The sequence below is a fragment of the Xiphophorus maculatus genome, chromosome 16, assembly GCF_002775205.1.
Source record: "Xiphophorus maculatus strain JP 163 A chromosome 16, X_maculatus-5.0-male, whole genome shotgun sequence".
Classification (NCBI taxonomy): domain Eukaryota; kingdom Metazoa; phylum Chordata; class Actinopteri; order Cyprinodontiformes; family Poeciliidae; genus Xiphophorus; species Xiphophorus maculatus.
Window position 1 is genome coordinate 6020371 of NC_036458.1, and position 19034 is coordinate 6039404.

A 19034-nucleotide genomic window follows, 5' to 3' on the forward strand; every position below is an offset into this window, starting at 1 on the left:
GCTTTGTGATGAGATGACACGGCTGTGATTCACACATAATCTGAGCGCGTACATGATTCAGCGCGATACACCCATGCTTCAGTCAGTCTTCTGTGACGTCCGGAACCACGAAAAACCACGGGAATATAACTACAGCAGAAATTCAAACCCTGAAAAAGGGACACATTAGGAAGAAAGCGGTCTTGACTCACTCTCGTTTAATTTCCCAAATCCATCTCCTTTGTCTTTTAGGGTCAACACCCCTGCTCGCTCTGCACCAATCGCATTTTTGCTTTCTTTCCCCACCCACGACTTTTCCTCATTCATTCATTCATTCATTCATATTTTAAAGCTTTAACAGCATCAGTATCTCCTCCTAGATATCTAAAGCTTTTATTTCATTTGCATTCCTGCAGCATTCTCTTTCTTGGGATTTTGCTTTTATCTCCTCCTTTAACCTGCACACCTCCTTTTTTTGCTTCGTTCATCGCTTCTTCGATTCATTCAGCCTGCTTTCTTCATTTCTCTCTCTGTGCCCTTTTTCTTTCAGTTTTTCCCCCGCAAAGTCCTGTAATGAGGTGTGACAAACCTCTACCCTGCTGCCATAGCAATAGGGTTCCTCTAGCAACACAGCACCACGAACGGTGGGGATGAGAAGCTGAATACAGTTACTGTTTTCTTCAAGTCCTTTCAACTTTCTTCCAGTGAAACAAAGGCAAGTTAAAATATTATATGTAATGAACCTTTTGAATGAAAGATAAAGGGGTGTTAAGAGTTGTTATTCTGATATTTTCATAGAAGCTCCGCACCGAAGGGGAAGCTTTTCAAAAACAACATTCACTTTTATTTTCAGAACAAATGTATTTTGACACCTCAGCAGAAAATTAAGTTCCGTTTTTTAAATGTTGGCACTGAAAACATTTCTAAGTATCTGTTTATGGAACACCAAACATTTAAAAACAAACAAAAAGAAAGCTTTGCAATCTTCATGTAGTTGAAATCAGATTTTACATACAATGAATAAGATACACACATCTTTTTCTCACTGAAGTTAATTAAGAAAACTTCAAATGTAAAAAAAAATAATTTTCTTTTAAAATTTTTGCAAGTAGAAATAATTTAGGTAATTCTAACTACGCCAAAACAATAAAAGTTTGGTCCAATTTAACATCAGACAGTGAGAAAAATAATGTGTGTCTCTTTTTATTCAGTGTATGTAAATATCTGGTTTCAACTGCACATGCTTCCTTTATGATGGGGGATGTTTAGATGTATGGCCCACATAAAAAAAACACCATCTGTCCCACAGTTTCCTAACTAACCCACCTCTCCACAGAATACCCTTCTTTCACCCCCCCCACAACACACACCCCTTGTCTCATCTGTAGTGTCTGACAATGACATTTGGATTAGACCCACGCTTTGATAAGCCCTGCCCTCCTATCAGCACAACACTCTCTCTTCTCTGCTACACGCTGAGAAAACAAGCCTCATTCACAGCTTCTTATACATCTTCTCCTGCTTCTCTCCGTCTAGATTAATATAGCAATACTTCCTAAGGTTGAGCTTTTTTTGTCTCTAGAGGAGGCATTTATAGCCAGTTTGTGCACCTAAGTATTCACAATCACAAACAAGTTCCTTGACTACCAAGGTATGACAGTCAATCGTCACAGCACTAATAAGAGAAGTGAAACCACAGATGGAAGCCTCAAAGGTTTTTGAGTGCCAAAATAGTTTGGCACCAGATTTAATTAATTGGTTTTTAGGCACTTTAGGTGTGACTGCTGGAGACAGACACCAACCTCCTGCAATAAAATCTGGATAATTAGCTTAAATTAGAAAGATATTTTGGTCTTTACGTTTGCTTTATTCCTCTCTACTCCAAGTGTGTATGGCAATATGGCCTAAAAATAAAAACTAAATTTTTTCATAGCAGATCTCATTTTAGTAAATCGTTTTCTTTTTTTTTTCTGAAAAAAGAAATTACAAATGACAGAAAATGTGGCTTTTATTTCAATCATGCCTTTTGACCAACAATGAAACATTGACCAACATATTTGATGTGTATGATTTTGGTGGTGACCCTCATCAAAATGTGTATACTTTATAACTTTATTATGTTGTGTTTTTTCTTTTACTTTGAACCACATTTGATGCTGAATGTGCTGTACAAATAAACTTGATTGATTTTGTGAATTGTATGGTGGAATATTAGCGCAAGGCTACAATAGTTTTTGTTTAATTGTGAGAATATAGTCATAAAATTTGCAAAAATAAAGATGCAATTTTATTAGAATGTCTTTCAAATTTAAAATTAAGGAAAAACTGTTGTTTTAGTGGGAAAAAAACTCTGACACACCCCAATATGTGTGGGTTTCTTCAAAATTGATTCAGCTGCTTCCTCAATCGGCATAATCCTGCTACTGATAGTTTGATGCTTATGTGTTAAGAGGAAATATTTCATTATATGTAACACCTATGGTTAAAGTATAACTCCATAAGATGCTCAACATTCTTGTTTTAAATTTTTTGCCATTTCTTGTGTTTGAATTGTCAAAAAATTACAACTTTATTTTCCTGTAATACTATGACTTCATTCTAGTAAGCCTTAATGAACTGTTGGCCCTCATCTTCCTCTTGACAATACTCCACAGATTATATGGAAAAACAGTGTAAGTAAAGCAGCAGAAATGGAAAATCATCCCAAACTGTGGAAATTTCACACTGGATTTCAAGCAATTTGGCTTGTTTTTCTCCACTTTTCCCCTATAATCGGGGGCTTTGATTTTCAAACCAGATCCCAGTTCATCCTTTTTTTCCGGGCCCAGGTAAGAATCTTTTGAAGTCTCTGGTTCGGGAGTGACTCAACACACCTTCAGACTCATTCCTAAATCTAAATTATGTTCACAACAATAGCTATTTTTGCTGTTTGTGCTTTTTCTACCACATTTTTCTTTCCACTCACTGTAAATGTGCGTAATGAATCTACAAGGAAGGAAATAGCTTTTTACTCATTTTCCAATTGACTAAGATGGCAGCTCTTCTGGCTGCTGACTGAATCATTTTATAGACTTTTGAATTATTATATTTTTAGGTACCTCTCTTGATGTCAGAACACACTTCTGCAGAGTAAAAACAGATTCTCCTTGGCCCTCTGATGTGCTACTACTAAAGCCGGGTGCTGTTGCCAAGGTGGGGGTGTGTTGAGTCTGTAAAAATTTGTATTTTGCAAGTATCAAAATAATAATAAATGTGACTCATGGCAGGATAAAAGCCTTTGCAGCAGAACACAACCTTTGAACAGGAAGAGCAATGTTTATTGCGTCAACCCCTCATCATGGCTGATTTGACTAGATAGGATAATTCCAATATGTTTGAGTAAAACACGTTTATTTATTCAGTGGGAATGGATAAAAATAGAACTGATAGAGAATTTTCCCACAAGGCTTTTAGGCAATGCTAATTCATTGCAAATAAGGCACTGGGATGGAAAATTATACAGACGGAAAACTGCAGCAGTAAAATCAAAATTCATAACAGCACTGCAAAAACGCAGAGTGATAGGTCAAACATTACAACGACTATGACACAGTAAAAGCAGTAATGGGTAAATCACCTCTACTTTATCCAGGTAATTCCCATGAAAATAAGCAAAATTTTCCTGACTGCTACTGTATGGATGAGTCTTGATTCAGGGTAACGCTAAACTACAACAACCAGATAAAAACCAGTTCTTTCTGCCAAGTTATTATTTCCAAACACTTGACACATAACATTAGCCTCAAATTTTCCATGTTTTAGACTCCATAGTGTCTTAAAGCTGCAGATTTGTTCAAATATACAGCAAGAAAAAAAATCAGCCACTGTTGTTCCTTGCTCTGTTGGGATAGAGGACTGACTCACCACGTCACGTTTGCACATGCGCCGTTAATAATCACCCTACTCTTGCCAACTTTGTCGCTATATTTTGCATTAAATATAGAAAAAAGAAGCAGTATCATCACCAAAATTTGGAATCGGCAGGTCAGGCTTTTTAAAGATCAGTGATGAAGCCCTACTTTGGACGATTTTTTTTCCTTTGTTAAATTAATTTTTGTACTTGCTCTGATAATCTTTACCCAATATTTAAAATTTGCTTGATAACCTGAAACATTTAACTGTGACAAAAACAAAATTCAGGACAGGGGGGCAACAATTTATCAAAACACTGCAAGTTGTGGGTTTGTTTAGCTTTTGGTTTAGGAGTTGAACATTTTCAAAGTTTGTTAAGTCTCAACACTGAGACTGGGAATGAGAAATATCCAACAAAGCGTTATTTCTTAGGACAGACGTGTGTGAAAACACCTGCATAACTCAACCCAAACCAACCAGCAACTTGCAAATTCCTAAAAGGTGAGTGATAGGTCATTTGTTAAGTAATGAATGCTTTGCTTGGCTAAGTTCCAGGTTACCTGGCTCTGCATCTTGGTCTGCTGTTTGAGGCGGAGGTTCTCTGGAGTATCAGCCACACAGGTGAAGTTTGTCTTGGGGTAGTGTCTGTAAAACAAAACATGGAGGACACCAGTGAATATCAATGAAGTTACCAGCTTCCACTCTGACACACAGCAAGGCTCAAACCTCGCCTGCTAAGAGAAAAACGGCATAAATCAAGCAGCGTGCAGACTGTGGCCCCAACGTGGAGGCATTTGTTATTCAAGGTGGTCCTGACGTTGAATTAGGAGTGCCTGTAGACAAAAAGCTTGTCAGCATTAACAATGGTTTGTCAGTGAGAGCCAAAGAAGCCTGAAAAAGCAGAAATACAAGAAAGAGGCTGAGATCAGGGTGGTGGGGGGAGGGGAGATCTAAAGGTTCCAGAGTTCGGAAACAAGCCATAGCAGGTGTAGAAAAAGCGTTTCAGAAACACAAAGCACAGGAATACACTCTCACACTTGTGCGCACGGTGCTATGGGGATAACAGGAAGACAAACAGCATGCAGCAGACGACACAGCAACGAGGTCAAACAGACAGTGTGAATGATGCTGTGGGCCCCTCCCTTCAGTAGAGCATGAAGGAGACTTTTTTTTTTTAATGATTTTAGATGCATCTTCCTTTCATTCAGAGAAAATACTGTCTGAAACACACATGATTTAAGCAGTACGTGCAGACTAGCTGCGTTTCCATTGACCATATAATAGCAAAATTTGACGTTTCAAAAATAAATTTTCTTAATTGAAACACACCAATTAAAAAAAAATCTCTCTTCTCTCAATATGTTTTCTTCTCTCAATGAGGTGATTTTTTTGTCCGCATCAAAATTAAAAAATTTATTTCACAAAAATGCAATGGAAACACTTTTTTGTGTTGCACAAATCACATGATCAACAGCAAGATGTTACTACTGGTGGAAACCATGAAGAAAAAGGAAGTAATTGGAGGAGGATGCTACGGCATGTTCTTTAATGACTTATCGCATGAACAAACGTATTCACGTGGGAATCTAATTGTGTTGCTTATTTAATTGAAACAATTGTGAAATTGTGGGGGTTTTTTTGACATTAACGGAACAATTTAGAACAATTTCTGCACACATTTGTAATAGCAACGCAGCTACTGACTGCTGTGGGCAGAGGGAAAACTTCAGGGCTTCTCTCTTAAGTTTCTTAACTAGGAAGTGACTTGTATGCAATGCAATTTGCCAGAGTACTTTTTATTTCTACTAAGGCACATTAAGCATGTATTTACAGAAAAAAAATTTTTCCAGTGAGTGTAAAAAACGATTCTATATGTTCTTTGATTGAGTTACCATTCAGCTTTTATTCTTCACTGGTCATAAACTGCCTGAACTCCCATTAGTAGGCAGTATATGTGAGGCATCAGACAGTGTTATTCTATAATGGAGGCTTTCAAGTAAATGCAACCCTGGGTCAACAAGTAATGGTGCCTGCCAGCTCATTCAGTCCTAAAGGCAGAAAACCACATGGCGCATGTCTAGTGGGAGACGAAAACCCCCAACAGTGAATCTAGCAGCTTATCTGGACTTCATTTCCCAGACTGCCTCAGGATACTCGGTGTCCCTAAAAATCTTTAGACGTTACCAATGCCTCTGGGTGGCCCACTTTACCAATATGTTTACAATTTCATTGAAAATATACTCAACTAACTCAATGAGAATTTTCTCAATGCAACAGCCATATTTGATGAATTGCTAACAAATAAATTGGGGAAAAGTTTTACACAGAACTTAAGAATGAAAATACTTTAAACCCAGACATTTGATCTTTCTCTGCACCCGTCTCTGCTCATTCTGCAGCTGCTGTTTAAATAAAGCAGCTGCTATCCGCTTAACCATTGCAACTGATTAGACATTCAGATGCAGTGGTTAGCAAAGCTAGTAGTTTCATAGTTCAAATATCTAATCATAGAAGCACAGACATTAGTCACATTAGTATTTCATTTGTTTATGATAGTGTCTTGCAGAAGTATTAATGTCATTTTGCAACTGTAATTGTTTGGATAATTCATTTAGATTTTTTGTGATACCAACACAAAGCAGTAAATAACTATAAATTTGTTTATATAATTATTTTATCCTCCACAAAAACTAAATCTGCAGGGTGACCTTGTATTCAATGTCCTTGAGTCAACCTACATATTATTGAACATACAGTTCAGTTTTATAGAGCATGTCTCCAACAACTTTGTACATTTAGGGAGTCTTTATCTGTTTTTCAGTGGAGAGTGTCAACAAACATCAAGTTTTGTTGCAAATTCTCAGTTGAATTTAGATCTGAACTTTGACTAGTAGTGCATAAATATGCTTTTATCTAAACTAGGGTTGAGGGTTTTATAACTTTAAAAAAAAAAAGCATTCTCACCAACCCCAGTTTGGTTTAATCCAGTGTTTCCCAATTCCGGTCCTCAGGCCTCCCTGCTCTGCATGTTTTAGATGTGCCTCTATTCCAGAGCAGCTGATTCAAATGATTGCATGACCATCAAGTGCTGCAGAAACCTGTTGATCACCCATATATTCAATCCAGGTGTGTAGCAGAAGGGAAACACCTAAAACATGCAGGGCAGGGAGGCCTGAGGACCGGAATTGGGAAACGCTGGCTTAATCAAACCAAAGTTGACATGTCTAGAAAGTCCGGTTTGTTTGGGGAGGTGTGAAAGCGTAATAGAACTCTAATGGGGACCAACAAAGCCAACTCTGGTCTCGGTTCGGTTGAAGTGAACACCGGTGCAGTTCAAATGTATATGTGAACACTATTCCAAAAGCAATAAGCAGTCATTCTTTTGTAATGTCTGTAAAGGATGATTTAATTGTAATGTTTGTAGTTGGCCCCTGGAAGAATATTCTCTACTGTGGTAAAGACTAATGGGGATTTTTTTAATAAACAAATTCTGGGTAAATACAACAAAAACAAATGTGTAAATCTAGCGCTAGCAAGAGAAATTACTTTGTCTTTTACCAAATACAATACAGAAATCTTTCAACCACTAAAATCCGACAATACTCCACGTTTGTCTACATTTAGCTTTAGGAAGTTGTGCTTATGTCTTGTTTGGAGATTTTTGTGTAATTTCCTTCAGTGATTCTTGGTTTTTCCAATTGGTTTGGATCGTTTGAACCATTTGTGTGGAAGTGAGCTGCACCAGCTAAAAATGTAACAAATGTTACGTGGTGATAGCAAGAGACAAAATCCTCTCGTTTATAGAGGTTGGTGACCTCTGTTTGACAAGGACGGCTGTGTCATGGTTTTTCCGTTTTCAGATAATAAATTTAAACAGTCTTCATTGAGATTTTTAAGAATCAGAACATTTCTTTATCTGCTAACAATTGCACAACTTTAACCCTTACCTTTCTGGTGAATTCCTTGGTCCTGTTTGTTCACTAATGATCACTAACAAATCTCTGAGGTCTTCACCGAACAGCTGGATGTATTCTGAATGCTAATTACACACAAGCGAACTCTGTTTGCTAATCAGGTGACTTATGAAGGCAACTGGTTGAATTGGACTCTGTTACAGGGGGTAAATGAGGCAAAATATGAATAAACACCAGACTTCAGATTTCCAGTTGTAAGTAAATGCAGCAAACATTCCCATCCACTTCACAATTACACCCGACTTTGTATTGGTATATTAGTGAATCTAATAATAATACATGTGTGTTTTAACACTTTTGCAGGGTGCAGAAAATGACAAGAGCTTTTTAGATGATGTTAAACTCTGAGGTTTTATTTCATACCGTCAAGTTGTGGAAACTGATAAAGCTACAGGACAGCGATTGCACCAACAACCTCAACCTCTGATCAAAGCTGACAATTGTAATATCTGTAAAATTTTCTCTGAAGCTGGGTGGGTCTGATTTATGGTGAAAGGCTGCTTTTCATAAAGAGTCACAGTCCCTAAAAATCCCCTCTTGTCAGAGGTAGTGGGTGTGTAGCTGAGCTCATAGTCAACATCAGTGTTTCTCCCACTTTTGATGCGTCTTTGGAGCCTCCCGTTGCACTAAGGGCCCAGTAAATACCTTACATCTGCAACATGCTTGGATATTAGAGTCATACCATCAGATCTTGTAGCATTTGTCAATGTGAACACTCATTTTTTGTGTTTTCACATCTGGTTAACGGTACAACCAAGTTACAAGACCACTCATCTACCTGCCAGGCAGGACACTGGGTTAATAAGCCGCACACAGGAAACTGGTGCGAGCACAAAGAGGAGTGATAAAAACAGAGGGGATGTGAGGATGGGGGAGGAGAAAGGGTTCATGCATGTGTAATCACAAACACAAGCGGCCTACTGTGCAGGAGGAGAGGCCTGTTTGCAGGGAGGAAACAGGAGATGATGCGGTCAGCTCGCCTCAGACCTGGAAAGGTTGTTACATGTCACTCAGCTGCAACATCTCATGATATTCAACTGGGTGGAAGAATGACGGGGAAGCAACACTGCAGGAAATGTAGAACTGGCTTTATCAGAGACACAGCTGTTACAAATTACAGGCAGGGCTGGGTGTTTTATGAACCTTAAGAGTACACTTCATAATTCATAGACTGGACATTGACACTGAAAATGAAAAGTACCCACCAACATAGACTTGAGAGTTGCAACAAAATATGAGGAGCTGTTTAGTAATAATTGACCACAAATGCTGTAATGTTGAGAACACAAACCAAGAGCAATAAATCAACACATTAAACCAAAGTATGACAAACGATTAATCGTGATTGATTGATTACTGTAATAATTGTCTAAAAATTTTGTAATCAATTAATCATTAACTGAAGTAAAAAAAACATATTAAGAGCAGTAACTGTACAAAAGATTACATACATCTTGCATTTAAGATAAAAACACTATCTGTAAATATGTTCTACCCAGATCTCCTCAAATGCCTTCACTTGGTTCCGATTTACTAAGAAAATGCTAAGTTATTGCTTTTTTGGCAATAAATTTTTTATTTACTTACTTAAAAAGGAAGGTGTTTAAAAGAAAAAAACTTTTTTCATCCAATTAATCATCAGAATAATTGATAGATGAATCAATTACAAAAATAATCATTAGTTGAGGCCCTAAACTAAATTGATGCTCAGCTTAATAGAGACTTTCAGTCATTAAGTTAATTTACAACCATCAGAGAGACCAAAGACCATCAGAGTTTTTCAATCAGCTCATCGCCTTTCTCCGTCTACCACAAGCTGCGGCGACTGCATTATCTACCAAGGGAAGAAACTCTCAGGGAAGAGGGTGGGAATCCAGAAAAAACAAACAGCGCCTATATCAATTACCAAGGTCAAACATAATGGAGTAATGATAAAGTAGTTATCCCACAGGCGGACGGGAACAGAACCTAGCCTGCATTCCTTTCCTGGAGCTGCAGCCTCTTCAACTGATGATGTTTACTCTCACAAGACTTATATTAAACAAACATAGGGAGGCATAATAAGCACACTCTGAAGGGCCTTGCAGAGAGAGAGATCAGGGGAGGAAAAGCAAAATGAGACAATTTCTTTTACTTTTGGATAAGTGTAGAGTAGTTGACACCTGCTGGAATTTTACACTTTAATGTAAATCTCCTTAAATTTTAAATGTCTGATTAGGCCATTATGAGTGCAGCACTGAAATTGACATATTTATGGCAACCAACGTATTAAAGTATGCCATCATAGCTTAGTTATGACTGAATTTTGTTTAGCCAATTCAGTTTTATGAAGTGTGGATTGCATGTAAGCTCAGGATATGTGTATGCTAGAACAGTAACAGTTTCCAACTAGAGTATTCTCACAAGTACACCAGTTCTGACTGGGTAACATGCAAATGAAGACAAAATTAGCTCCTGGGAAAACCACAGAGTCATCTACCTTGGAAACAACTCTGGAAATTCATGGAAGGAGATTTTGTTTGTTGGTTTGTTTTTAACTCTTTCTTTTTTTTCTCCCTTCGACAGTATTGTTGGTGTGTCTAAAAGTATGTGGCATGAAAATAGCACTTCCTGTTGTGAAAACACAGAGCAAACTGAAGAACATCTAGATGTGATTCTCCAGGCAAATGGTTTACAACCACAACTCTTAACGCTTTTGCATACAGACGCTACATGAGTGTTACTATGAATCAAAAGAATGCATTTTTAAAAATGGAAGTTTCTGTATTTATAAAACTCTTCAATTATCAGATAAAACACTCTTCCATTTTTATCTTTCCTTTTAAGACTTGCAAGCAGTTCTTCTGAAAGCGAACGTTTTCTTAGGAAATATGACTCACTAATAAAAATACTAAGACACAGAAGTAAGTGACTCAAGTAACTTGAGGTTTCTGAGTTTTACCCCGAGTTAAAAAGCTTAATCAGCTTCTAAGCAGGTTCCTAAAAACCAGTCATCCCGTTGTGTTGTATCGACATATCAAATTGAGCCTAAAACAGCGTCTTCACACTCCTTGAATCTTTTCATATTTTGTTACAACTGCAAACTTTCATATATATAAACACAATAATTGCCAAACTGAAGAAAATAATACAGGTATTAAAATGCTTTGCACATAAGAATGGATGGAGATAATCTGTAGTCATCAGATTTAAACTGTTTTGTTGTAGCTCTGACTGCATGTTTACGGTTGTCGGCCTTTTTAGGAAAGTTAAACATTAACCCTCGTTTGCATTCTTGTTTTTATCCGTGACTTCCCTGCATTTAGTGCCATCAATCATCTGGTCTGCTATGACCAGCTTCTCTGCCCTTGAGGAAGAATGCCATCCCTAAAGCACAATTTCTCCATACCATGCTTAAAGATTAATATGCAGTGTTAATCTTAAATGGGTTTTTCTTTTATGGCTTCTTCTTGGCAGTGATTATCTTCCATTAAAGCCAGATTTCCAGAGCAGTGTCTGCAGCTCCTCCAGAGATACCAAGGGCCTCTTGGTTGCTTCCCTGAACAATGACCTCCTTGACAAGCCTGTTGGTTAAGGTGGGATGCCATGTTTTTGTAAACTAACCATTTATTAGTGGAATTAAGACAATTGTTTGAAAACAAAATGCCTTATTTTCTTATTTTATAATCATTTACTACTTTGTGTCATCAAAGACCACAGAAAATCATATTAAAACAATTAATCGTTTCAATCGTAATTAATTGATTATTGAAGTAATTGTCAGCTAATTTACTAATCGATAAATGATTAACTGGAGTACAGAGACTCAAAGAAAGGCCAAACTCGGAGCAGTAATTAAGCCAAAACTGTTTAAAAATATATACATTCTGCATTAAGATGAAAAACTCATTTTTCTGTAAATATGTTCTACCCATAACTCATTAAGTACACTCTTCAAATTCTGGAAAAATATACTAACCTTTTATTATTCAATTAGCTAATCCAGACAGTAAACAAATTAGTTCCACGCTATATTAATGTTAAGTCAAGCAGAAAGGTTTGGGCGTTTTACATGTTGATATTAGAAGTATTTTTTTAGCTGCACATGTATCCTTTGCTACAAATGACCAAGCGTTCACTAAAGGAGTGTTGTTTTGGCATTTTAAGCAATACAATGTTTATATTCTTATTTAAAGATAAAATAAATGTTTTTTGCATTTATTATGTATTTTTGATATATAAAATAAAATGAAGTGTTCTAATGAAAAATCAGAAGAATGTGCCAATTAATTTATCTAATTAATTGCCAGAATAACTCAATTAATCACCAGAATGATTTGTTAGACGCAGCCCTAGAAAATACAGTAAGCTTTTATGTTGTGACATGACAAAATATGAAAGAAAAAAAAAATCAGTGGGTACTAACAGCTGTCGCATGTCAAGATGTCAAACTTGCAGCTAATCTTCGACCTTGCACAAGAAGGGGGGAAAAAAAGCCTCAAACCTAATGTTTATCTCTGAAATTATTTATGACAGGAGAGAAGTCACACATCCTACCACCAGCTAGCACCAAAACACGAATGTCTAACAGGGATCAAGCTGACAGTAAAAAGACAGCTCATTTATTCATTTCTCACTCAATAAAATGGCAGCTCAGCAAATGAGCTTGTCAGGACACGAAGCAACGCCTCTTTCCCTCGCTCCAGCTCTGAATGTGCACACACTCTCCTGCTCTCACACACGGGCTCAAGAGGAGGAAGTTATTATTCGCAACATGAGAGGGGAGGGGATTCCACGGATTCCTATTGGAAACTTCAGCATGTACTGAAGCATGAGGGGACATGCTAGTTTCTAGAGTCCACCTCTGTCACTGTAGAGGAACTTTAGGAATTTCCTTTGTTGATACCCTTCTTCCCCATTGAGAAGGGGAAGGGAGGGAAGCACTTTCCCACACAGGCCTTCACTTTGAGGGGGGAGCTGGAATAGACACAGATAAATAGGAGAGGAGGAAGAGAGGGGCCGTAGTTGGGTTGCACCACTCACACAAACATTTAGACCAATTTCAGAGCTACGTACAAATTAAATGGAGTCTGCAGGCTGAATCCCTTGAATGTAAAGTGTGTGACATTCCCCTTAACGTCCACAGAAAGATGATTTAGCTAGAAAACTTACGCATTGCAGTATGGTCTCTTGTCGAAGCCTTTGTAATTCTTCATGTTTAGAGTCATTTTGCAGATCTCGCAGCTGAAGCATCCTTTATGCCAGTACTGTAAGAAAGACAACACAACAGGTGGAGTTTTTATTTGTAGTCAGGACACATTTACAAGCATGATTTTCTTGCAATGGAAAATGTACAACCATGTTTATCCAGAGATTTTAATTGAAAAGCCCATTTTGTAGAACCCTATTCAACTTATTAAACTTTACTAAATGTAGCAAGCATTTTGAAAGAAAGTGACCAAAATCCTAGTCTTACAACCAGATATAAATCTGCTCAGTTTAGCCCAAAATTATTTAAGAATTAAATGCCATTTTTTTATTACAGCAAATGTGCAAAATACATTTTATGTTATGGATCTACAATAACCATACAACATATTTTTCTTTTGTTTTTCCTGAAAAAAAAAGGAAAAGTAAATATTTTAGTTACTTTTATTTTTTTTTGGTCAGAGTACTTTTGACTTTTCGACAATTTTTTCATGTGACAAAAAGTTTGGACAACCTTTTCTGAAAGGATTTAAACAGATGAGTGACTTATTTCAGAAAAATGAGCAACTTGAACTGTGTCACACTAAAGTGATGCAATCACTCTGGCATTAAAAACTTGAGAAATCAACTTCCTCTTTGGTTGGCAACAAAAAGCTGGCTGCCAGTGATGTGAGAATAGTTAAACTGTATTTGATGAGAACATATCACGGTTTGCACATTAGAGTCACAAGGTTCTGCATTTTTACTGTTAAAGTCTTGTGAATTATATCAAACATCTTCAATTCACCTTGATAGGAGCTTATAAACCAATATATACACTATAGAGTGTTTTCCTCATCCCCTCTTCCCACCCTCTCACCCCATTTCCTGTTCTGGCGTTAGCTTAATCTGTAGCCTGTGGTCTCAAAGGGAGATTGAAGGAGAGGGAATTGGACAAACCCAAAAAGGAGGGAGGAGAGCATGAAAGTAAGGAGCTGGACAAAGCAAGAGGAAAGGCTGCAGCCAGCAGAGGGTGGGTGCAAGAGAGGAAACGCCGGGGAGTGAAGCAATGATCTGATCCCGCTGTCATCGAAGAGAGGGAGGGAGGAGAGAAAGAATAGGGCGAAAAGAAAGGGAGTGCTTATTAACATGGCCTTAGGGCACCCTGCCATCCGTCCCATTCTTTCTCCCACTCTTTATCGCTTTCTATTGCCCACACACAAAACGAGAATCCTCCGAACAGAAAACGGCGCAAAAAGATTAATCAAAACAGCAGAAACATGAGACTGCAACGAACATTTCTGAATGTTTCTCATACAAGCCAGAGACATACCCAACATGCACAGACATTCATTTATAGTGTAGCATGTGTAAAAGGAAATAGCCAGAAGGAAGACTTTTAGATTTGGGTAGACTTGAGATATGAATCGAATCACAAACCAAGAAGAAAAGACTCAATGGGAACATCTTTGGACCACCCAGGATGGTCTCCACTGACAAATGGCAAGAGTGTGCATATGTTTGTAGCTGCAAGCAAGCAATATTGTACTGGGGCATAGAAGAGACAATGCTAACAGTGGAAACAAGGCCTTGGCTGTGATCTGGAGAGCTGTGATCCACAGCCAAACACACAGAGCCAAACCTTCAAGTCCAAACTCCTTAACCAACCACAACCCAGCCGGGCCAGAGGGAGCTGCAGATGGACTCTGTTTCTCTTTATTTGAAACAAATCGCTTTAAAAACAACAGGACTATTACATGCCGTCTGGATACAGTTGATCTGTATGGTCATTTCAATGAGCAAAACAACAAGTAGGTCATTTGAGGGACAAATGCACACCCATGTTGGGAGAAAATGATTGAAACAGAGCATTTGCTGTTCTCAGGAGAGTCACAGAGGCAGGCATGGACTTTGATATTCATGTTAGCCAGGTTAAACATTGACTTTAAGCCTAAATTAAAGCACAAATCTGAGGAAGTCAACTGTATAGCAAACTATTTCTATGCCTTCCCTAACCTGCTAATCCACATTGCAGGACAAGACTTGGCACCCTCCACCCAAGCATGACTGGGAAACAATGTTGATCTCTGAGGACAGAAAAATGTTTCAACCTAACCACAACTTCTGAATTAATCATTAGAGGGCATACCTGAAAAAACGTGTATTTTCACGTGTGCTGTAGTTGGAAGAGGTAAGGTGCTCCCATTTTCAGGTTGACAATTACAGGAATTTTTTTTCACTTTTGGCTACAAACAATTGTAAAAACAATGTAATGGCCCAAGAAAAGGGCTATTTCTTTTCCTGATATAATTTTATTTACTTTAAAAGTCTCCACTTTGACACATGTAAAATTGACATATTAGTGTCTGTACAGATGGCACCAAACGGAGAGGTCGGTATGAAATGTCTCATGGTATATGCCTCCAGTTTTGTACCTGAAGAAAGTTGTGAATGCAGCAAATAAAACGATGACGGCGGATACACCGTTTCCTGCAACGTTAGTTTACATTAGCACATTTAGCAGCAAGTATATGGGGTTGATTGAAAGTGCTAAGATGTTCCTCCTGGCTCGGGCTGGTTATTTTTGACTAGGCGTAGTCAAAAATATCAGACAGCAATAGCAGCTTAGAGAGGATGTTTTTACACATTATCTGTAATATTATACTGTCACAACAGTGACGGATATGTAAAAAACATTCTTCAAAAAAGTTACATCATGCACCTTTAAGCTGGAGGCTCTGATTAATAGCTGTGGCTTAATCAGGGAGCCTTGCTCACATTGTTTTTCCTAGTTTGGTTACATTTCAAAGCAGTTTGGAAGATATTCTGCACTACCTGAACGTGATCACGCTGACATGTCAGAAACCGCACAGGCTTCAACATGAGCTCAATAAAATAAAATCCTTAGATAAGAAGTATGATGGAAGATGCCATTTTGCAGTAACAGTTGATGCAGCAGAATCAAATCAGAAATATGAGATACAAGTCCAGGAATGATTGAACAGCAGGTTGAAGGTGTTAAAGCTTTTCCAGACCCAAATTTTCAGAGTGTTTCTCACTTTTACACCAAATTTCAATCTGAATTTATTACCCACATTTCTATAGAGGCAAGCTTCACAGAGCAGCTGAAGAATACTTTAACTACTTTACATACATTTCCAGATTCTTCCAAACTGCATAGAAATTCTGTGAGACACAGAAAAGAGAAAAGATGTAGAGGGAATATCGACGTACTCATGACTGGACAACATGGGAAGGAGTCACACTTTGGCACTGATAATTGTTGTATGTCATCTTTAGTTGTGAAAACGCTAAAATGGCAGTCAGAGCATCCTGTCACACTGAATGACCACAGACTCTAGCTCACAACTCATTTTCTCACGTATCATGTACAACAATAGATCTGGTCTGAGACGGCTGACCAGGTTCAGAAATCCAGGTTCAGACCTGCATCTGAACCTGGATTTAGGAACAATTCTCATGAAACACGTAACATATTAATCCCCTGAGCTGCTATGTGAGTTAGCCACAGCCCAGTAATGACTGTCTTATAAGCGTGGAGTGATATACTCATTTCAAGGGTGGGATGTACTGTTTACAGGTGTTTTGTAATGCTTCAACTGTTGATTATGTATTCTATGACTCTGTATTTTTTGTGTTTTTATAATGTAAAGCACCATAAACTGCCTGGTTGCTGAAATATGATATACAAATAAACTTGATTTGACTTGACTTTGTAGTTTTGCAAGAAAAACATGCTGGGATGGTGTTGGATCAAGATCCCACACAAATAATTTGTTGTCACTAATGCACATTTGATGTGCTAAATGTTGTTTTAAAGCTAATTTGTGAAAAACATCACAGTCTTCCTTAGTGATTTTTAAATGAGATATGCTTGCCTGTTTGGGTTTATACTGAACCTGCACGTTGATAATCCAAAGTGCTTCCCACTGAAACATCCAAGGCGTATTTTAACTCCATGCATGAACATGCGCCAATTCCAACCACTCCCCAGACACTCTGCATTGTCTGTTAATGATGTGCTCATTGTGAGAGTTACACAAGAGGGGACAAACAAAGCTGTGGAAATAAATGTGTGTCAGAGGGGCAGTCCAGCTGTTAGCCTTGTCTGGTTCCCGGAAAACCTTGATCTGTAGTGCCAAGGCAAGATCTGACAGTCAGCTGGAAAAATGAGGACACTGCAGAGATGGAGCCCTAGAAATGAAATACTCAAAAAACTGACATCTCTGTCTGCCTGAAGCTCAAGGGCAAATGTGTATGCACATAAAGCATGCAACTGTACATGTGTGCAGGGCTGGATTTGGGTTAAATGTCACAATGTGAGAGATGCATGTGTGTCAATGAGGGCTTTAGCCTCCAGACAAGAGAAAATGTTCACTCAGCATTGGTCAAGTCAAGTCAAGTAGTTTAGGAGGGAGAATCTCAGATATACCAGTAAAAATAATAAAATAACACAAAGAGCTGGTTCGTGAACACCTAACTTAAAACTGGATCCAAAAGCGTCGATTTCACAGTATAATTTAAAAAATAGGAGTTAAATTTATGAATGTTCTCACTGTACAAACAAATCATTCTACTGTTTAGGACAGAATGTTTGGGCAAACTAATATGGCCTTTTAATCATCTTTAAAACATCTTAGGATTATGTCCCAGTGGTCATAAATACAGCCAGACGGACCATATTTTGAGAGATACGAGTATCTTGCATGCCAAAAAAGAAATCTATTGCTCTCTTTTGGAAAAGAACAGATAGTCCAAGTGTTATATTTTGGTTTAGACAAGTGTTAGCAACTTTCCCCTGGAAAGAACAACATGCATACAGAAAGGAAAGTACGAGACATTTGAGATGATTTGGACTTCATTTTATTTGTTAAAAATCAATAAAATCATGTTTTTTTTAAAGTACACAAAAGTCTGTATAAATAAATTAAAATTATAGAAGCTATTATTGTGAGGCAGTTATCATGCACTAAAAATCTCATGAATAACGCGTGAGGTTTCAGGCTTTAAGTGCGGCCCATCTTCTGGTGTTAACCACTTCCTGGGTCGCCGTGTGAGGCAGTTTAATTTGAGAACCAGGCAGTGTTGTGCTGGTATGCCTAAAGCCTTGCACATCTGGATAGTGCTAAAAAGGATAATAAAACAACTCATTACCATATGCAAGTTAATTAAAACTTAACTTAATTAGCTTACAAAAAAAAATTACACTTTTTTTGTTTCAACCCATGGCATTGTGGCTCAGCTGCAGGCAGAAAGTGATTTTCACAGACTTGCTGGAAATGAGGTGAAAATTTACTTTCCTAACTTTTCCTTCCAGATTTTAAATGCGCAATAACTTTACTGTTGTGCATCCTTACACAACAGTAAAGATGTCCAAAGTATGTCCCAACAGAAACATAAAAGAGGAACATAATTAAAGATCTTCCTTGTCGTGCTGTAAATCAAGCACATAATAACCCTGTCATGGCTGTAAATGTCTCTTTGCAATGTGAAACCACATTTGCGCTGGTATAAACTGTGCAGTAAATAAAACCCAACATGTGAAGTGGTTCCTTCTTCCTGATCATACACACCTGACCACTCAGTGAAGCCGATGCCACTGGAATTTCTGATGTGGTTGGAGACATCAGAGGAAGGTGGCTGGAGGTTGCTAAAGACGCCTCACCTTTGTGGCATTTAGACAACGTGACTCAGCTCTCAAAATAACCTGACTAAACATAGGCTGCCATTCCTAAGACGAGGAACAAAACATTTGAGAATGCCCGATTCCGGTCTAGAAGCATTGGCAGCTAAAACATAAGTCAGGTGATTTCTTTTTTAGAGATTTTTTAATTTTGCATGCGTGCAAACATGAATGGGATGTAGGATATATTGTTTTTCAAACAGTAAAGACTGTACAAGATGAATATGCGTTGACCTTTGACCCTTCCTTACTGCAGTTTCCTGTGATTGAGCAGGAGCAACACAATAGACGCTCAAATCTTACGGGAAAATCCTACAGTA

At 37.9% G+C, this 19034-nt stretch overlaps 1 protein-coding gene across 1 annotated transcript in view; it reads right to left on the bottom strand.

Moving 5' to 3' along the window:
* Window positions 1–19034, bottom strand: part of lasp1 (LIM and SH3 protein 1) — a 36068-nt gene that overhangs the window by 11403 nt on the left and 5631 nt on the right. The window contains exons 2-3 of the mRNA XM_005796668.2: window positions 12996–13090; window positions 4431–4515 (exon numbers count right to left, since the gene is read on the bottom strand). Of these exons, the coding sequence (XP_005796725.1) occupies window positions 4431–4515; window positions 12996–13090 (180 nt within the window). The remainder of the gene's footprint in view (window positions 1–4430; window positions 4516–12995; window positions 13091–19034) is intronic.